The 22,584-nt window shown below is 35.6% G+C and overlaps 2 protein-coding genes across 2 annotated transcripts in view; both read left to right on the top strand.

Moving 5' to 3' along the window:
• Positions 1 to 458: 458 nt before the first annotated feature.
• Mlc2 (myosin regulatory light chain 2) lies at positions 459 to 5,794 on the top strand. Its single transcript, XM_089646978.1, has 3 exons — positions 459 to 585; positions 3,854 to 4,066; positions 4,884 to 5,794. The coding sequence occupies exons 1-3, from the start codon at positions 583 to 585 to the stop codon at positions 5,301 to 5,303; spliced, it is 636 nt and encodes a 211-aa protein (XP_089503104.1). The 5' UTR covers positions 459 to 582; the 3' UTR covers positions 5,304 to 5,794.
• A 228-nt stretch (positions 5,795 to 6,022) lies between these two features.
• The window catches only part of Rsod (superoxide dismutase family protein Rsod), a 37,874-nt gene continuing 21,312 nt past the window's right edge, over positions 6,023 to 22,584 (top strand). Inside the window, exons 1-10 of the mRNA XM_089646661.1 lie at positions 6,023 to 6,154; positions 11,872 to 12,004; positions 13,015 to 13,906; positions 14,398 to 14,666; positions 15,191 to 15,377; positions 17,783 to 18,004; positions 18,995 to 19,168; positions 19,684 to 19,857; positions 21,032 to 21,203; positions 21,583 to 21,688. Of these exons, the coding sequence (XP_089502787.1) occupies positions 6,023 to 6,154; positions 11,872 to 12,004; positions 13,015 to 13,906; positions 14,398 to 14,666; positions 15,191 to 15,377; positions 17,783 to 18,004; positions 18,995 to 19,168; positions 19,684 to 19,857; positions 21,032 to 21,203; positions 21,583 to 21,688 (2,461 nt within the window). The remainder of the gene's footprint in view (positions 6,155 to 11,871; positions 12,005 to 13,014; positions 13,907 to 14,397; positions 14,667 to 15,190; positions 15,378 to 17,782; positions 18,005 to 18,994; positions 19,169 to 19,683; positions 19,858 to 21,031; positions 21,204 to 21,582; positions 21,689 to 22,584) is intronic.

Here is a 22,584-nt window from a genome sequence, read left to right as displayed (position 1 = left end):
AATAAAATTATAACAATTTATTACGCACCACTTTGCATAGAAATCATTTAAAAGTTTGTCATACAAGATGGTTGCCAGGCAATTTCCTCTCACCCTACATTTGGCTTCATTAAAAATAGCATTAGTGCTCATAGCTTTTTAGATCCACGCACTGACTTAGTATTTTTTGGTTCTAGTCCCTTTAGCACGTACAGCAAATATCTAGCATGCAGGCAAGCTATTTTATTTTTTTGTATTTTTAATTATAAACTATAGGCCATTAAAGATTTCGATTTTCATTTGAAAAATCTTCAAAACTGAAATTAAGTTTTGTGTGAAATTAACCGCGCAGTCGGTTCTTCCTGATGATAATATATGCTAAGTTTGAGAAGTCCACTGGAATTATCAAACGGAATGAAGCTGGTACGGATTTAACTCTTTGCTCCGACTAAATATGGGCTCATGGCTGTCCTATACCACCGGGAGATTGGGGGGAAGAGGAAGGGGTAGGTGTCGGGAACCGACCTGAACAACCCATGCCAGCCCAGCTCGCCAGTCTGTAGCCAGTCTCAGGAGTTAACGGTCATTCTTCAATAGCACAAAATGGTAAGTTGTGCCACCAAGTGATAACTTAAACACCCAACACATGAAAAAAACTAATAAATAAAAAAAAACACCAGTCCAAGTTCTGTGCGCGCACTCCGGAAATGCAGTGAAAAGTGTAGTACCTACCTACAACAACTTAATTGTCTCGAGATTTGTTTTTGTGATAAACGGCGCAGTGTGAACCGAGCTTTATACGAATTTGAAAATCGAATCGAAGCGTGGATTTATTATTTCATTGCACCATTTTTAAACTGCTTCTGTGAAAGTTAATTTGAAAATCGAACGGAAGCGTGAAGTACCTACTTACACCGAATCTTTTTAAACTGCTTCTGTGAAAGTTTTGAAAATCGAACCGAAGCGTGGATTAGTTTCATTAAACCATTTTTAAACTGCTTTTGTGAAAGTTAATTTGAAAATTGAACGGAGGTGTGAAGTACTTCCAGCGAATCATTTTACTGCTTCTGTGAAAGTTAATTTAAAAATAGAGCTCAAGGGTGGAATAATTTCATTGAACCATTTTTAAACTGCTTCCTTGAAAGTTAATTTGAATTTTGATTTTTTTTTCCAATGGATTAATTTCATTGTGTCATTTTTAAACCGCTTCTGTGAATGTTAACTTGAAAATCGAACCGATTAATTTCTTTGTGTTAATGTTAATTTGAAATTTGAACATCCTGAATACCTGAGCGTGAATTACTTTCATCGAACAATTTGTAAACTGCTTCTGTGAAAGTTAATTTAAAAATTTAACTAAAGATTTCCGTATCGCTTCTACTGTGTTGTTGAAAGATTGTTTAGGTAGGTTAATATAACACGCTATTGAACTTAAAAATAAACTGAACATATTTTATTATACCATGCATATACATTCATGCTTTAATTTTTCTAATTATACCATCATTATGACAATATACAAATCTCACAAATTCGAAAAAATCATTTATGGATAGTTAATGAAAAATATAAACAGTTTATTGCAATTGAAGACAGTGACGTACTTTCAAAGTTTTCAACATAAGGGAAATGTTTTTGGGGACTTGTAATTATGGGAAAAATATAATTTATTTTAACGTTATTACAAAAAGGATTATTTTGTTGGTAATATCGATTACTTATCTCTTAAATAGATCGTCATCAAGTTCGACCCTCTCCTTTTGTCTTTTTTTTTAAATTTCAAGCTCAAATTAAGGTTTTATATACTTCCCAAATACACATTTGCACACTTTTCTGTGAATGCAAACAAAAACAACAAAGAAACTAACGAACGTTTAATTTTCACAACAACAAATTCCAAACGCAGCGACGCCCCCGACTGCACATCTAAGTTTGTGCATCTGTACCTTGTACGTAAAAAGTTATGGAACACGAGATCTCAATAATTACCGTAAAATAATAACATAAGCAGGTACTTTTAATTGGTATTGCTTCGTGCAAATAAAATAAAATCTATCGTAGATAAACAGCTGTGTGCTTTCCTAAAACATTTCAATAAAAAAAACTATTATTTCATCAGTCAACAAATTTTTATTATATTTATTCCATAAATACTCGTAACATGCTTGTATTACATAATACATAGTTGTTTGTATTACATCGACATGGAAAAATCCACTGGCCAAATAAAATAAAATAAAAACAACAAATCGCTAAATTCTAAATTTAAACCTCGAACACCGCCGTCCGCCATGTTGAATCTGAAATTCTAACACCGGGTTATTTTCGTTAATGGCCGCACCGGTTGCCAAGAAAAGCGACCGATCTTAATATGGAAATCTGCCAGCCAGGAAATACAATGCGGTTGTAGATCGAATTACAATCATTACAATTGGAAACAATTTATTTCTTTTTTATCTGCGCAATTTTTATTTATTATTTTACTAGAAGTCCGTATCTTACAAAACCATTTGAACGAAAGAATAGATAGGTACCTGGCTAATTTAAGCGTTTGATTATAAATTAATAATAATGAAGATAAAGCTGTGTTTACACAATGCTTAGGTACCGGTAGTGTTTTTAAAAATATGATGAAATTGTTGAATATTACATATTTTAAAATTTTTATTAAAATATTATTGGATATAATGGTGCGTTAAGAAAAATCTTACAGGTAGCTACTTTTTTCAAACATTTATTAGCGATTTTAATAGAAATAAAGCCGCGTTTACACAGTGGTTAGTTACTTATTTATTTGAACCATTTTAATAGTTAATAAAGCTGCGTTTACACATTGGCTAGTTACTTATTTATTTGAACCATTTCAATAGTTAATAAAGCTGCGTTACCTACTACCTACCTACTTATTACAAAAACAAATTATCTCTTTTAATTTGCAATATATTTTTTGTTTAGATACATTTTAGGTTATCTAGTGTAAATATTACAGAACGAAGTCATTCTGGATCCAAATATTTGGGCACCCCTGAAATTAGATAAAAAATGTATATACATACACCTAAGCTATTTTTGTGCTAATGTTGATCGATTACGCTATTGGCAGTCTACGAACAAGTTGATAATAAGTCGTAATATCGTGTAATCAAGTCGTAATTTGACAATAATGTCGTAATAAACTCAAAATTTTTTGGTTAAACTAATCGTTACAAGAAAAATATCGACAACTTTCAATCGAAGCTAAATTTAATGTACCTAGCCAAATTAGTCAAAAAAATTGAGGTAATGATAAGTCAACAATGGCCATTCTTTAAAGAGTCAATAGTGACCATGAATGAAAACATTCAATTATAACCACTCATCAAAACACTCAAAAATGACCATTTGCCTCAAAGTCTATAGTGACCAACCATAAAAGCGCTAAACAATGACCATTAATTAATAAATTCATCAAAATATACCATGAAATGTGCAACAATGCCGTGAAATAATAAAAATGCAATACGCAGCAATATATGTACTATGCAATATGCAAAATTCGTTAAATTAGTCAATTATAATCAAAATACTCCACACTCAATAATGAGTGAATGATCAAAACAATCAATAATGACCATTCATAAAAAAAACCCACTAAATAATGACCACTCATTAAAATACTCAATAATGATCATTCCTCAAGGCACTCAATAAAGACTACACTTATCAAATTAATCATGATAAACTGACAATTCTCCAAAAATTCAATCACCATCAAATAATGAATTCATCAACATATACAACGAAGTAGTCAATAATAAACAATCATTCTAACACTCATCAAAGAAATCATAACAAAAAAATCGTATTTTAAAGTGTTGTTATTTTGGTTCTTCAGGCGGATAAGGATAAGAAGATCAAGAAGAAGAAGGCGAAGGAAGAGGAAGCGCCCGCCGCCGCCCCCGAAGAGGCCCCAGCACCAGCTCCAGCCGCACCCGCCAGCACCGGCAGCTCCGAGAGGCAATCGTCTCGCGGATCCCGCAAAGCCAAGAGGACCGGATCCAATGTCTTCTCCATGTTCTCTCAGAGGCAGGTCGCTGAGTTCAAGGAGGTAAGGAAAATAAAATGTTAAATAAATACTGGTGAAAGTAGGTACCTACCTAATTAAATTGGTCCAAGTAGTCCAAAATTATTGGTGACCTTTTTTTGTCAAATTAGGTACCTACTGGTCAAAAAAGATGGGTTCCTTAAATAATAGCTAGAAATAAAGAGGGATTTAGTCAAAAATAACGAAACATGTGTTGCTTTTGGCATATGGGAAGCAAAAAATTAAACATATTTTTGATTACTATTTAACAGTTTCTTTGTGAAAGTAATTTTCTTAACAACATAATAGAAAAAGGGTAAAAAATATAACAGAGAAGAAAAGTTATTGTTCACTTTAACTATCGATTAGGCAGCAAATAATGATATGGTTCATCGGGAAATATATCATTTTAATTTATGTAGCTTAAATTGGGCGAGTCTAAATTGGCCAATTTAATAAAGTTGCTTTTGATTAAAAATGAGAGGTTTTCAAACCACTTATGGCACAGTGGTAATTACATGATGAATAAAGGGTGGTGTAATTGTTATATTATTATGAGAGTGTAGGATAATAATTGTTTCAATAATTGATTTATTGATTTTAATCAATAATTGGTTTATTAAATACAAGGTACAATGAATATGGAGGTTACTGAGACTAGTGTCTATTCTATGAGATATCTGGGATGAGAAAGATAGAGCTTTACCAAATGCAACTACTTATGGGCAATTAACTCTTTCTCTCTCACTTTAACACTGCTGGAGTCATGTTAGCATTTCACTAATCCCACAGTAATTTTGATTGAATGAAGTCACTGACTTGAACGTATTGTTTGTTACAGGCCTTCTCGCTAATGGACCACGATAAGGATGGTATCATTGGCAAGAACGATCTCCGCGCCACCTTCGACTCCCTCGGCCGTCTGGCCAGCGAGAAGGAACTCGACGAGATGGTCAACGAGGCTTCTGGACCAATCAACTTCACCCAGCTGCTGATGCTCTTCGCCGCCAGGATGGCCGGAGGCTCCGATGAAGACGATGTCGTCATCAAGGCCTTCAAGTCCTTCGACGAGGAAGGACTCATCGACGGCGAGAGACTGCGCCACGCCCTCATGACCTGGGGAGACAAGTTCTCCGCCAAGGAAGTCGACGATGCCTATGACCAAATGGAAATCGACGACAAAGGCTTCATTGACACCAACAAGCTGATCACCCTCCTCACCGCCTCCGCCGAAGAGGAGGACACCGGCGAAGCCGCGTAATCCATCTATAACATAACTTCACCGACAAGCACCCTCAAACAGCAAGACACAATTTACTGTTCCTATTTGCCTGGCAACATCGAGGGATTCATAAAACGCGGGAAGCGTTGCATTTCTGCATTGTGACATCACCCAGGCTGAACTACACCGTCATCACATCATCTTTTGATATTATTTATTTTTCACTTTATAAAAAAGGATGCTTACAAAGGTGTATTTTGAATGTAAAGTCATGGATAATAATATTATTTATTTAAATGTATAATCGAATGGACACGTCAGTGGTACCTAGTTATCTCGTTTTTGTTTTTTTTTCTAATTATAATGTCAATAAATTAATTTCCATTTTGTTATTATTGTATGCAAATAATGTCCCATTTGCGTGGCACGAAGAATGACCAACTATGCCAGCACGCCTTCGGTCAACCGTCATCGGACCGTTTTTTGTAATATCTCCATCTTTTTACAAATAAAAATAATTATTAAGTAAACAGTGTTTGTATTTATTTATTATTAATTAGTAGCGTGACAATAAGGGGATCGAAATCAACCAAAAAAACGTGCATCATCTTCATAATCAGATAATAACTAAATATAGATCCCACTAACCCGGGAATCGACGAAATACCTCAATGTCCCAGGGTGGGATTTGCAGTACCTGCAATAATAAATATTCGTATAACATGTGTAAAAGAAGGTGGCTCTGCGAACATGGCAGAATGGCGTCTGACGCGTTTTTATCTGTTGCCTGTGATACTTGGTCACTCCAGTGCATTGGTGACAATCCTCTGCTTCTCCAGCCAAGCACTTTGCCAGTGACCATTGGCTTTCCAGGTGGAGTTCTCAGTATGGTGAGCAACGGGTCCAAAGTATTTTAATATACGTTGTAGACAGACAGTTAAAAGCCTATTGTGGATATTTAGCTCTTCCAGAATGGATTCTGGCAGTCCATGTAATCCTTAGCATTTTTCTCCAGCACCAAATTTCGAGGTCATCTATCAGATTTCTTTCACTAGCTCCAAGTGTCCATGTTTCCACAGCGTATAGAAATATGGGGAAAATCAGCGCCCGAGCGAGTATTATCTTACCGATCTTCGTTATGCCATTTGTCACTCCGTATCTTTTGCATTTTGCTCATGGCGTAGGTGTTCAATAAAACTTAATATTCAGAATCAACTTTTATTGTTCTATCCATATAGCATTATAAATGATATTCATTTAAATTTCGCTCCAAAGTTGAATATTTTTCCTTACATTGGTCAAACTGCCTGTCAAAACATTTTATTTGTTCCTAACGAACTTCACACCTGTTTAACGGTTATATTCCGTTTCTTCTTTCATACTAAATCTTACATAAGTCTTTCTCCCTCCAGCTTCAAGTTCATAACACTTTCACAGGTAACTAACGAATGGAGGTACCCACGAACTTAAGTTTCCAGCAGTTATTTTACTAAGTTGCCCATGGAGGTTATGTTGTTATTAGTGGCATGAAAATATAAAATAATTCGATATGACTTGATTTAAATAGTTTTATAAACCTTTTCTGTGATATTTCCGTCCAAATTCTAATAATGTTTCGTAAAAATACATGTTTTATTTATGTTTTTGTGTGTGTTCTACTTTCTAACTATTGTGAGTACAACGATTTCGTATTATTTATAAGATTTATTTAGAGCAAAGCGAATTCATAACAGATTTTTGCTTTAGAAATTATAGTACCTACCTAACTATAATCCATAGATATTATTTGTATAGGTATAGATAAGTACTGTCCATTTTAATTATTTTGTTGTGTTCTTATTCTTATGTGAAATGTTCTGGATTCTAATAAGTAAACTAGAAACGTCAGGAAAAAGTTGTCTTGCAAAAGTTTCGTGAGTCATATTATAAAATGACGCATATATTATGGGACTTTGGTGATAGCCACATTTTTGTTTCTGTAAAATATCATTGAAATAATATTTTTTTATATGAAGCAGGTACTTAATACATAAATACGTTGTGTGTATCGCAATTAGAATTTCCTCGAACACAGTAGTTACTGTTGCAGATGCATTGCTTACATACATCTCGTTTCAAAGTTATTATAATACTACTTCATTAAATAAAATTCCAGAGATTTAAAAAAAATAAGTTATTTTAATATAGGTAGGTAAGTACTTAATAAAAATAAAATACCGGAAAACTATTAAAAAATTAAAGAACTTTTTAAAAATTTGTGTTTGAGAACGTGTAAACAAGTTACACGGCTGTTTCTCAGTGACGTTTGCCAAAAGAAATCACTGTCGGAAGTTTATATCTATATGCACCAATACGCATAATCCTAAGTTTGTGTTATTTGGGTTAAATCTAATTACGCGACCTATAATAGGTAACTTATAAACAGAGATGTGCAAAATGGGTACCCAAAACCATTTGAAATGCAAAATGGAAATGGGTCTAAACTTTTCCATTTGAAAATGCAAAATGCAAAATGGTTTTTAGAAAAGCATTTCAAATGCAAAATGCAAAATACCTATTTTCAAAATGCATTGAAAATGCAAAATGGTTTATCAGGTCAAACAATTAAAATAATTATAGAATTTTTAAACAATTTTGTCATTTAATAATGGATATCAATGTAGAACAAACATATTACATGATGGTAAATCCAAAAACACCACGACTACAGATTATGAAACCACAAAAAATTTGCGCGGGACTAATGTTGCCAATGTAAAAACATAGAAACTGCTATCTAACATTTAATATTACAGCGTCATGGCCCCATGTTCAGTATTTGAATCAATATTTTTTGTAATGGTATCACTCAATTGCCAGGGCTCCTACCAGGGAGCAACTTGACAAATGTAAATTATCTCTCATAGTGAGGATGAGGACCGACTGATATTTGGGGCTTATGAAAAAAAGATGAGTGGAGATAGTAGGAAGAATGTTGCAAAAAGCATTTAAAATGGAAAATGCATTGAGAAAAGCATTTAAAATGCAAAATGCAAAATGGTTTTTAGAAAAGCATTTAAAATGCAAAATGGAAAATACCCATTTTGCATTTTGCATTTCCATTTGAAATGGATTTATTTTAAATAAAGCACATCTCTGCTTATAAAGAAAATGAATTAAAAAATATATGTTATCATATATTTACAGACGTGAAAAATTATCTGTACACTGTGGGGCGTCGCTACTGAAGATATTGTAAAGATAAATAACGTTAATGTGCCAACATACGAGCAGTTATTCGTTGGTTAGTTTTTCTGCATAAATAATTAGCAAATTAAAATGTATATGTTAGGCTAACTAACTAACTAACTAACCATCACACCGTATCCCTGCTGGGGTAGGCAGAGAGGACGGACCGCCAAACAACTTGGTCTTTGCACACACTCCTTGCCTCATTCACATTCATACATCGTCTCATACATACTCTTCTATTATTCTGACTCTTGACATGGCCCGACTCGAGTATCTGATTCACTTGGTCGTGCCATGTCTTCCTTGGGCGTCCCCGACTTCTGCTACCATATTATATGTTAGGCAAGTTAGGTTTAACTTTTCTAGTAACGTACAAAAAGTTTACGTAGTTAACGTTAGTAGTACGTTTCATAAAAGTTTCAACGCTTAAATTATGTGGATATTTGAAATTCCCGTTGCTCAGTACGAAAATTACTTTGTAAGCTGAATGATTCCATTGACCTAAACTTTCCAAACAAAAACCCGTTAAAATTTCACGACGCCAGAACCCAACGTTCTTGATTTTTTTTGCATCAGACATCATACAAGAAGGTTTTCTGTCTTTATAGTGATTATTTTTACATGTTGTTGTTTCATAAAAATTTCCGCATATTTTTTAATCAAACCTCGTACATTAGTTCTGTGAACAGGGTAGACCTCGCGTCCAAAAAATATGTTTCTTGTTTTCTCTTATTTGATAAATCAAAACAAATATTTCCTCTGAAATCATAATATTTGTAAGTAAGTACCACCTACCTACTTAATTGATGAACCATATATAGTTTTCCAATAAGAGGTGTTATTTTGAATAGCCCGCTATTTCGGTAGATGTTACTTTTGAAGCTGTCATTTTTTGACATTTGACAAGTAGACACTACGCCATTAATAAAAATGGAACGATACGCGCTTCAACAACGCTTTGAAATTAACTATTATTAATTATTAGAATTCCATCGAAAAATCATCTTGAGTAATGAGGCCCATTTCCACCTCGGTGGCTACGTCAACAAGCAAAATTGTCGCATCTGGGGCTCATAAAACCCAAGAGTTATTGTTAAAAAGCCTCTCTATTCTCAACGTCTGACTGTTTGGTGCGGTTTATGGTCCGGCGGAGTCATTGGACCTTACTTTTTCGAAAATGAGGCTGGAGCAACAGTTACGGTGAATGGATTGCGCTATCGAGAGATGATTAATGATTTTTTATGGCCGGAATTGGATGGTATTGATCTGGACAACGTTTAATTTCAACAAGACGGCGCTACGTGCCACACAAGCAACGAAACCATTGATCTTTTACGATTGAATATCAAAATAACACCTCTTATTGGAAAACCCTATATTTTAAGTAACATTTTTTACTTCAAATAAATAAGGAATACAATTTGTCGAAAAGATAGTCACTATTTCAAAATTTCTTCTGGTAGGTAGTTTAGGTAAGGTTAGGTTACATAATGTTGAAAAAATGCGAATAAAAAAGTCCAAATAAACATGACGATTTCACATTAAAAAAATTATCTTTACTGAACCAATTAAGACGAAATGCAAAAAAGTCGAGTTAACTAACGTCGGAATAATGTGTAATTTATGATGTATTATCATAAATGTTTTTATCTTTTTCGTAGTTATAACAACTGAAACGATAAACCTGTAGAAATGTATTGTCAGCTCTTTCTCTTCTAATCAATTTAATTTACCTCTAAGCGATTCAGATGAATTTTAAAATAGAAGATGGACTACCGAAATAACACGTATGGTTCACTGAACTAGGTCCAGTGGACACATTTGAAATTTACTGCGTTTAGTATCGCACATAAGTTCGTTTATCAGACAAGCTGTCACCAGCAGCCACAAATACGTCTCTCTAGATACTTTCTTTGGTAAAACAATGCCTTCCTGTGCTTTTGAGATGTGCAAAAATCATTACAGAAAAACAGATCTCACGGAGTTCTTTCCATTCGTAAATACACACATAACTTATTACTGAAAACAATTCTTCGCGAGGCTTTTAGCTACCCGAAAACGACAATGTAAAAATTGCATAAACTGAGAGAGCGAACGTAGCAACACACAAGTATAAGAAGGACAACCTCATGACTTGAAGTGAAATGACACTAAACTGCGCTATATAAATGCAATGTTTATATGACAACCTACTGGCAGTAAGTCATCGCGTATAGCGTTCATATCTTGCCATCTCAGTCACACCCGTGATGTAGAACGTAGTAATTCGAAGCAAATTTTAAGTACGTAAATGCTGTCCGGTGTTATGTCTATTTCGTTCATGCACACATATTCTTTGAATGTTTATCTTTGTCATACAAGAACGTTTGAATTAAGAACATTGATATAAGTACTATAACAAGATAGAGTGTTTGTTACTTGTCACATTTTGGGTTAATTTTGTTAGATAATAACGTGTCTATTTATATTGTAACGTCATTGGCTTAAGGCTCAAGAGTTTCGATTCTTTTAAATGGGTATACATCACACTTCTAGGAATTAATTTTGTTCAGTGTTCATTTTGTTGAAAGTCGTCAATAGCCTTGATCCAGTTGTGAGAGTGGTATAAATTGAAGGTCACAAGTCTGACAATAATTTTATTCTATTTTGCTTTTTAAAACACGTTTTAATTGTTTTTATTTGCTCCAGTACCTACCCAAAGAGTTTGCCTGCATTTCACGATAAAATTAGTCAATCAGCCCAATGGCTGATGTATACTAAAAGTTGGTAAAATTATTAAAGTACTAGGTGTCTACCTAATAAAGGTATTGCCGGTCAATATAACCATAATATATTAACATAATACAGGTACGTACCTACCAGATACTTAGCAGAAACGAGAGTGGTATATTTATGGCAGAAACTTACCAGACCAACAAGTTCTTTATATATTATAACCTTGAATTACAGGAAGTAGAATAACAACAATCAATTCCGCTCGTTAATCGAAAACTTAACGGTTTTAAGACCGAAACAAATAACGAATGTCGTATTTACCTATTTAGTTACTTTGTCGCTGTCCATAATACTAATATTAAACCATAATGATAAAGGAGAGTATGAATATAAAAACATAACAGCAAATTATTTGTCTTACAGGTTGAAAATGAGTAACTAAATATTATTATTATTAATGACTGTTATTATTAGGTATGTATCAATAATCATTGTAAAAAAAGTTTACCAAATTATATGTGCTATTGAGCATTTCTTTCCTACTCCCGCGCACCCCTCTTTTCCTAAAACCACATTGGTTTTTGTTTACCGCGATCATTTTTTTCCCATTTTGTCTATGCTTTTTTAGCACATCATTATTTACAATATGTTTACAATGTAGGATTTTTATCTGTCAAATCGTAAAAAATGTCAAACAACTGCTGACAAGTCTAAGATTGAGATTCGAGTTTTCAACAATAAAAGTGAAAAATATATTTTAGTTTTGTGTTCGTTTTCTGTGATAAAAAACAGTGGTAATCTTTTAGTTTTACTGGCCACGCTCAATACGAAGATTTTTTCTGAAATAACACTTTGATTCAACTTAATTACTATAAAAGCCTACTATTTACATCCCAGAGAATGGAAAATACTGCATTTAAAATTACGACCACGCGAAATGAAAATATGCTTTTGTAAGGTACATATGTCGGCATATTGATGTGATCATAAAAAACCAAATATTCATTTCACTTAATTGTAAAACTTTTAGGACGGGTTGTTTCGGAGAATTTGAACAATTCATCAAATTTCAACGTTCATTTTCGGGTTCTGTGAAAGACTTATTCAAGTTCTGTTAATATATCATTGTAGGCTAGTTGCTTGACAAAACTGAAATAAAAACAGAACTTGAAAAAATCTTTCACAGAACTTGAAAATGAACGTTGAAATTTGATGAATTGTTCAAGTTCTACGAAACAACCCGTCCTTAGTGCAGTAGTTTCCATTCCCCCAGATGTAAATAGTTGAAAGTGTTATTTTTTTAAAATACATTCGTGCAGGGCCAGCAATCATAAAAGTTTTCTAAAAGAGTAAGGGGCCGTTCAAGTATTATGTAAGCACTATAGGGGGGCAGGGGGGTCTTTGCTTTGCTTATTTTTGATGACATGGGGGGTGGGGGGGTCGAGATAGTGATTACGTCAGCACTGCTCAGCAGTAGTTATTTTTTTTACACGTTGGCAACCCACACATTGTCTATGTTTGAAAACCGAATACATATTCGGGGATTCCCACAAATATTTAATACGTTTAGGTACTCGCTTAAAAAACAGAATACATTAACAGAAAAATGCATATAGGTACCAATTTTTACGTAAGCATTGGAGGGGGGGGGGGGGGGGGGGTAAGAGCTTTGCTTACTTTTGGTGACAATGGGGAAGAGGGGGTAAATAATTGTAATAAATCTGCTTACGTAAAACTTGAACGGCCCCTAAACAAACAGTTAATGTCCTTAGTTTGATATTAATTTAATATGTTTTTCTTTCAGGTTTCGTAGAGTCCGTAGTATTGCGGGCTTACATATCCCAACATGGTCTACACGGCGAAATTGAATTTTCTCAAAAGGCCGAAAGTGTAGTGAGCATAAGAACAAACCTAAAAACAACCCTAGAATACCCTGAACAGGTGTGGCAATGGACTATACACGAATTCCCTGTCGACTATTCAGAAATTGACGAAGAACGATGTGAACAATCTAAAGTAGGCAACGAAGTCATCAAATTAACAGAAGAACTGGGTTTTCTGACACTCCCAGAAAAAGAAAGGACTGAATTTGAAAGCAAAAACAATTTGACTGGAAAAATAGGCTTCTGGGGTAAAAGTTTAGTGCTCGTTTCTCCGGAAACAAATCACCGCATTTGCGCTAACATCGTTTCGAACGATCGTTCGGTTGAACGCGTGGCTTTCGCTAAATTTAACTCCCCCATCGCTGGGACAATATACTTCAGATGGATTGCTTCGAAAGAGTTTGACCACACCGACACGTTTGTGCAAACTGATCTATATAGCGTTACGAGTTCAGAGTCTTACAAACCGTTTACGGAGCATAAGTGGAAGATTTATGTTACGGATATTTTTGATTCGGTTAGAGATAAGTCTGAAGAGAATTGTAATATCTTACAATTGGTATTTGATCCAGATAATCAAGGGCCTGGAAAAGGTATCGGAGATATAGATTCAAGACTTGGTAATGTTAAAGTGGCGTTGGATCCTACGAAACGAAGGGCTAAGACCCTTTACAAGGATGACGGACTCACCCTGTTGCCGAGTGATCTGGAGGGACCTCACAGGACCCTATATATTGTTATTTTTGACCCTAAGCACCCAGATAGCTTTTTGGCTTGTGCTAAAATCAAGCATGAGCATTCAAGACTTGCAAAGTAAGTACATTTTATTGTCAAAGTTATCTAACTGTTATTCAATTTTTAAGCATTATAGATATCTCTCAAACGGGGAGCACGAATGTCATGAAAGCAGTTATTTCTGACTTAATTCAACCTTCCCTCGCACAGCTTCTAAAGTTGCTTCTAAAAACTTCAAACACACTTTTTTGTGGAGTAAATATAAAAAAAAAAAAAAAAAACAAATTTCATCCAAACTCCTACAAATTTCATAAGCTCTTCATATAAACTTCATACATTTTTCATCCTGCAAAATTCTTATTACATCACCGAGCCACCTTATTTGTGACTTTTCTATGCAAAGTAGTAGGGGTTCGATGTTAAACACGTCTTGGATAGTTGAGCTTTTTATTCAATCGCATTATGTAACTCCTGCCAATCCTAAACATCTCATTTCGACAGCTTGAATCCTGGACTTTACTCTCTCGTACATCATCCAGATTTTGTATCAATTAATTAACTTTTTTCAGGGTGCTCCTCGATTCCCACGGCATTAAAGGCGAGGTACAATTTAAGCAACAGTCCCGCTTCGACCCGACTTGGGTCAACTTCAACATCTCCGCTTCGGACGGCAATTACGAGTCGTCGCTACGATACGCCGGATCCGTGCTGACATATAACATCAACGAGCTGCCTTCAGAGCCCAAACAATACTTCGTGAAAGGTTCTGATAGATGTAACTCCACCGGGAGTATTTATAATCCAAAAGGAGTGGATATGAGTAAAACTCCACCAGCAGGTATATGAACCCTTTTAGTGCCATAAATATTTTGTAAAAATATAATGAAAATGCCGAAACAAAAATGCATTTTCATAGATAATTTAGAGGTTAAATTTAAAATAAGTTAATCTTTTCTTCTCCTCAAATAAGAATCCAATCGAGATTTAAATTGGTTTATGTTAGTAGAATCGATGACATGTTGTGGAAGTTTGTTCCATGCTTCCACTACTCTCTTTGCAAGGAAGTGTTTCCTAAGATTGCATGCAAAAGGTGTTTAATTAATTTTTTAATGTCCACGGAGATTTATGTTTTTGTTGGTGGTGAAGATTTCTTGAATGCAAGGGCAACTATAATGTCTAGGTAAATCTTTTAAATCACCCTTCACCCCTTTCTCGTCTTTCTTTTAACGCTGGTAATCTTACTTCCTTGAGTCTCTCTTCATATTGCCGGTCTTTCAAAGCTCTTGATATTTTTGTAAATCATCTCTGTCCTCTCTCTATTACATTTATATTTTTTGATAATCATATTTAAATTATTTCCAGGTATGGGCACCCAAGATCAATATGCCATTGGGGACCTGCTGGGAAAGATGAAGGACAGAACGGAGTACCTGGTCCACAAATACCTGCTGCCAGGTCTCAGTAATGAGCTTAGCGGGGCGTACTGGGATGTGTTCCTGCCGCTGCAGGGACCCCATAGCATCGTGCATAGGAGCTTGCTTGTCAAAAGGTCGAGCGATAATGTATTTAATATTTAAAAAAACCTTTTCTTATACAGGGTGTATCGGCACTAACCCGACAAACTTTAACCAGCTATTCCTTAGCACATTTGGAGTAAAAAATGTTATGGGCACTTTGCTGTTCGGTAGCATTTTTTTTTCAATTAAAAACAAAAAAATTTAAAATTTCCACACTACATCACTGTTATTGGCACTGCGTTTCGTGTTCAACAGCTGTTATAAGCAAGTATGCCATAAAGCGTCTTCGCTCTTTCGCACACACTAAATAATAATAGTCAAAAATGAGACGAATGGTGCCGTGCCATTTCGTTGTGATTGTAAAAGTGCGCCAATATAGGTACACACGTGCATTATTCAACGGAATTCGAATAAAATATTTGCCAGATGGGTTTTCAAACTTTGACAAAGGATAAAACAGTGGTGACATGTGGTGAAAATATAAATAATAAATTTTTTATTAAAAAAAAACGTTACCGGACAGCAAAGTGCACATAAGATTTTTTACTCCAAATATGCTAAGGAATAGCTGGTTAAAGTTTGTCGGGTACGTGCCGATACACCCTGTATATATATATATCTGAATTCTTGATAAATCTGTTACAATTTCGAAAATGACATTAATAATATTAGATTATGTTAGGTCTTTGTTGAGGTCGAGCGGTAAGGCTCTCGACTGGCAAGCTGAAGGTCATGCATTCAAATCCCGGCGTGCGCAAGTAAATTTTATTTGATTAATTTGTGTTATTTCACAAATTATTATTTAAAATAATATATAGTATGCTTGCCAAACGTTACAGAGTGGAAGATACTCTCAGTATAGACCTGGTGTAAGACCAGCATTCAGAATTGAAACATTGGTTGGAATGGCTTTGGGCATGTTTGGTGACCAGATCTGAATAGCTAGTTACTTCCCCACCTTCCTCTTCCCCATCTCCTTCCCCTTTCCATGATCTTCAGCCTCACAACATACCCCGACTGCGGATGCCATAATCTCACTGGCTCCAGACGGTTGGAAGCAGTTGGGACGCTTGTGCAGTTTTACATTAAAAAAAAAAATTATATCCGTGCGTTCGTTTTTGGATAATCTGAAATCTTGACAAATCTGTTCCCATTTCGAAAATGACAAAAAAAAATTCTGTTTAAAATATTAGATTATAGGTAGGTACTTTATCGCTGGTTTGAATTCTTCTCTCAATCAGTTCCAATTTTAAAAACGACACTTAAATTCAAAGAAAATTTAAGTTCAACGAACCTATGGAATTACGCAGGATGCAGACAACCAAATTTATCGCTTGTTTGAATTCTTCTCGCAATGAGTTCCAATTTTGAAAACAACACGCTTAAATTCAAAGTAAATTTGAGTTCATCAAACCTATCGAGTTACACAGGACGACCGAAATTAATATATTTGATGATAAAATAAATATTGTTGAAAATCTTTGTGGGATTAAATTAAGGCGATGCCATACGTAGTAATGCAGAATCATGTGTTTTTGGTTTGAAAATTTGGTCCCCTAGAAATGTTTCAGATGCTTTAGTTAAATACTGCGAGTAGAATACATCTTGGCCTTTGAAATAATCGAGTATTTTTTAGATAAATCTTTTTATAAGCCCAGAAAAAAATAATGTATAAGTCCTATGAAAACTGCTTTATAGTTCAAAATCTCTTACTTATGAACCCATTTTCGGTTATGATTTTATTGTATAATGTGGCAAATTAAGTTATTTATAAAATGATCGAAAAAAAATAAATATTTATCCCTGAACATCCACAAAATAAAATAAAAGGCACTTTTTGGATATGTTTTTTTCTTGTATAAATTAAAACAGGCGGATGGTGTTAAGCGGGAATTTAAACCTTATCGCCATCTACGTAAGGGTTGTTATTGATAGCAGCTCAATTTAAAATATTACACGACTTAGTGCATCGCCTTATAGGTCTTTGTTACTGCACTCTGTGGAACACCTTTGACTGTTGACAAATGCAATCCTTAAATTTCAATAAATTTTCTAAATTTATATTAATTTACTGTAGGTAGTCTGCGAAATTATATCAAACTCTCAATAAAAATTCCAACTTCAACAAAATAATTTACTTTATTGTGATAGGTTGACAATGGGGCCTGATATCTTAATTAGCAGGCGGTTTGAATAATCTGGACCCCAACCTTGAGGTGCTCACCTTATTTATTGTCCTATTATTCTCGACAGCTAATGCCATCTATATGTGTAACCGAATAAACTAATATAGTGCCATCTATGGGTGGGCTCATGTACTAAAATATCAAGGATATTACAGTTAATATTTTTGCTGTATGAATTATTATGTAATAATATTTTAGAAGTGATAAAAAATTGCAAATAATTTTGAATCCTACCAAAAATGTATTTCTAGGCACGAGAACAAGCCCTCGATATGCAACACCGTGGCGCTATACGACCAGGACACGGGATATCAGACGCAGATATTTACGGCGCAGGTCATACTGCGCTATCCGCTGGTGGGGCGCGTCATTCTACGTCAGCCCCGTGGCCAGCCGTGGACAGACACCACCATACTGTTTGAGTATCTGGTGCACGCTGACGGGGCTAGTCTGAACAATTCCTTCACACATAGGTTCGACTATTTCCATATTATTTCACTAATACAGTTTTTTGTTATTTTTATACTTACGTTACATATCAGTGTCATAATGGACGCAATAACAGTTCAATTTTTTATTTGTGGCTCACTATCAATGCATTCTATACTTACACAATTTTTATTTACACGGTGTCCGGTAAATCCTGGTACAAACGGAAACTGATGAATCTTCACAGAGAAAACTTAGAAAATAATAAATATAGTATACTTGCGACACATTCCAAAGTGGAAGATAAGACCACCATTCAGCTTTGAAAACAATTTTGTCGTTGCTTGAAACAATTTTGGCCGTGTTTGGTGACCAGATCTGATTTGTCAGGTACTTCCCCACCTTCCTCTTTCCCATGTCCTTTCCTTCCCCACTACCTTTAGCCTCAAAACGTACCCCAATTGGGGAAGCTATAGTCCCTCTGGCTCCAGACGGTTTGGAGCAGTTGAAACTCTTGTGCGGTTTCACATAAAAAAAAATTGAATGTGTTTTTTTTAAATAAGTGTTTCCCTTATACATAAAAAAGAAGAATTTTACTGTCAAAAACAAACTCAAAATAAGTCTTGTAAATTGATCGATAACGGTGCATTAATGATTACTGCAAATTTTCTACAGAATACTAAAAAGTGGTTCGTTTTCAAGTTTATTTTTCTGAAACGGGTGACTTTTGAGAAATACGCTTTGATATTCATGAATACAATTTATTATAAAAGAAAGAAAGTGCTTTTAACAAACTCATTTATCGTCATCCCTACACATTCTAAAACCATTATTCTAACTAACTAACATCACGCTGTTTCTTCGCAGGGATAGGCAGAGAGGACGGACTGTTAAACAACTCAGTCTTAGCATGGCAGTCTTGCCTAATTCATACGTACTTTGACTCAAGTATTTGGTTCATTTGATCTTTCCACGTCTTCCTCGGGCATCCCCGACTTCTTCTTCCACTATCCACATGTTTATTATAATTGCAGGTGGGCAGTCCACGAGTTCCCCCCGAACCAGGACTTCTACAACTGGACGGGGCGGTGCTTGAGTGCGGGGCAGGTGTACAACCCTTTCAAGGTGGACTTCGACAAGGCCGCTCCCGAACAAACTTGTGGCTTCGGTCACATCGGCAAATGCAGAGTTGGTGACCTTTCTACAAGGTAAATAACTATCTTAGCACGTTTGCTGTGGGAAGGGTAGTTCTACCTCTTACGCCGGTCCTACTTGAATGGCTGTAAAGGCATTGCTGTCCGATAATTCTAAATGAATAATGTATACCAATCTGTTTGTAACTTCCCAGTCCCAACTTTAAATATGTGTATGTATACAAGTCTCTTGTGTTGAAGAATATTTAATCAAAATGAAACTATACTACTATACCTCAAAACTGACTTTAACTTCAGTTTATGGAGTTGTCTTAAAAAATAGGCTTTAATTTGGGGTGTGATGATTATTATGTAAAAAGAATTCATTAAAATAAATGTGTTATTTTCAAAGATATTGCAGTTGAAAGCAAAATCCATATTCTCGAATGGGACCCTATTTTCGCCCCCTTGAAGTGTGTTAAGATTATAATTTTTTTGTTTGTTTAGACATCTAGTTTATGTAAATTAGTTAATAAAGAGGCATCGATTGGGAATGTGAGTGAACAATCAAACTTCTATTTATTTTTCAGACACGGCACGCTAGGAGTCGCGGGAAGGAAAGCCGAAGGAGTGAAGATAGCACGTCGGATGTTCACCGACCCTTCGCTGCCGCTGGCCGGGGCCAACACCATCGTGGGCAAGTCTCTGGTGATCTATGACGACCACGGACCTGTGTTCAGGGGGGAGCGAATGGCTTGTTCCATGTAAGTATCGTTCACTGCACTTTGTTATTATTTTTTTGTTCTTTGTTCAGGAAGGATTTCTGAGCCATTTAATATTTTATTAAATTTCTGTTTTCAAAGCTGTAACAATTTTTTAAAGAATGTAATGTTATATTTTTTGCGGAACCCAGTTCAGCTGCATCATTTACAGTTTTAAATCACTTGCAGTTTTGCGCCGTTTTCATTTCAACAACATTTGTAATTTTTAAACTATTTCTAGTTTTGCACCATTTGGAAGATGGGTATGGGTACTACCGTCTCGGGAACCATTAATTGGATAACAAACATGTCATCTCAAGTGGTTTGCTACGCTTTGTGACTTAGGCTTAATGGGGTGAGGTTTGTCCGGGCCTTGGTGGCTGATGCGTCAGCCCACCAAATGCACCGCAGTGGGAGCGATGGATTCATACTTCCATCGCTCCTGGATACACTGACCCCCAGATTCCTACCCACCCCTCACACCTTTTCCCTCCCTAGAACTGCCTTTCCTTAAAAAATATCATCCACACAACACCCCAAAGATGACATAATTGCCGTATCATTATCTATGGAGATAATGTAAAAATAAATAAATTTCATTTTGGCACCATTTCCAGTTTTGCATTAATTTTTAGACAGATCTGATAATGAAAATTTTTTGTGGTGTCTATCTTCTCTTGAAGGTCTCGGCGCATGCCTATTTTGATTAATCATCAGATGTTTTATTGATTTCCTCCGATATGCTCTCGTCCCTAGTAGCAATGAGTCGTTCATGAGCAAGCCACATAATTGAGCTAGCTCTTGTTGATGATCCGTATTTGTACGACTCCCGGTAAATCGTACCTCGGCACAATTGAACGGTTACTCTCTTTTATCAGGAGTTATTTGGAAAAATAGCACCACTAACCCGTTGGAGCCGGCAAGAATATTCAATGAATAAAAATACTTTTTTGTTAAGGTCAACATGTAGACAATTGATAAAGTGACATTTTGAATTTTGTCTTTAACAAACACAGTAGAAGTAATATCCAAAGGCAAAATGAATATATAAAGTCGACACTGCAATTACAGTGCTTTGTGACGTGCGTGGCTACAATTCTTGAACACTGCAGTTGCAGGGCTCCAGCTTCTTCACACTTCATTTTAATTAATTGCACAATTGTCTGCATTATTCCAGTATAGGAGGGCTGTACCGAAGGAAGGCGGTGGCCAAGGATTGGCATGCCAACGGGGAGCCCCTCACGGTCGCTGGCAAGGTGGAATTTTTGCAGCAAACAGAGTACGACATCACCAATGTGGACGTGGACCTGGAGGGGCTGGCGGGGGTCAGTGATTACACTGTCCACGTCGTGAGTTTACTATTTTTTTTTGCCGGCTAGAACTTTAGGCCAGACCACAAAATCTTTTTTCCGAACTACATTCAAAATAAAGACATTGCTTGGATTTTTGTGAATAGCCAGGTACTTTTCAACATTCCCTAAGATGTGAGTGTATTTTCTTCCCTTCTGCAAAATTTTATGAAATATTCTAAGTTATTCCTTGAGCAATTAAACAATTTCACTGGTCTGTCTGCAGTCTTGCAGTCAAAAGGTAAATTAGTGCCATCTTTCAAAACGATGTGGATCAAATTTCTAGTGAATGTCTGTTCAGTGGCGATACATGATTATTATGTATTGAACTCATTTCATGCACATTTTATAATATAATAATTGTTAATGTCCATTTCAGATGCCAATTGAAGAAGATTTGGAGTTCCCCTGTGAACATTCAACCATCTATGATACCTACAATCCTACAAAGATCAAAGAAAGAAACATTCCACCATCTGCTAAAGGTATGTCCAGAAATTCAATGCAGTAGGTGGTTAATGACTATTAAAATTTTTTATTTATTTGAATTACTACCGGCATTGTTTATCCTCCTTCATTTAATCTGGACCTCTTCAAGGCCTGCATTAATAAATACCTTCTTAGCCACTATCTAAACCCGCCTTGCAAGGCTGCCCAACCGGATGGTGACGTAGCTCCCCTACCTTTACACTGTACATTGTACACTGACGCTCTTGTGTGGTGTCACATAAAAAAAAAGAATAATTGAATCTAAGAACATTGTGGTTTTATCCTTCCTCCCCAGGAACTGGAGTCAACCGCGCTAACAACTGTACTAAATCCCAATTGGGTAGGACCGACATTGATTTCATGTCGGTCTGTAAAGTCATGTTATTAGTATTTATTTTAGAGAAATGCATATATGTCCGCACGTGTATGCGTGATTGGCACCAAAAGTTGACAGAATGCTTTGACATTGACAATGAGTCTATCTGCTGAGTTTCAGTTCGATCGAATGTCTTCAAGTCGTTTAATTTCATCTTCCAAGATTCCACTTCATTCAAGAAAACAAAAGTGAAATTCAAATAGATGTATGTACAGGGTTTTCCAATAAGAGGTGTTATTTTGAATAGCCTGCTATTTCGGTAGATATTACTTTTGAAGCTGTAATTTTTTGACATTTGACAAGTAAAAACTACCCCATTAATAAAAATGGAACAATACACGCTTCAACAACGCATTGAAATTATTAAAATTCACTTGAGTGAATCAAATGCAAATCATCTTGAGTGATGAGGCCCATTTCCACCTCGGTGGCTTCGTCAACAAGCAAAATTGTCGCATCTGGGGCTCGGAAAACCCATGAATTATTCTTGAAAAGCCTCTCTATCCTCAACGTGTG

This window comes from Hesperophylax consimilis, chromosome 25 (genome assembly GCF_061612785.1).
Source record: "Hesperophylax consimilis isolate HC1 chromosome 25, BYU_Hcon_1.0, whole genome shotgun sequence".
In the NCBI taxonomy this organism is placed as follows: Eukaryota; Metazoa; Arthropoda; class Insecta; order Trichoptera; family Limnephilidae; genus Hesperophylax; species Hesperophylax consimilis.
This window is presented reverse-complemented; position numbering and strand designations above follow the sequence as displayed.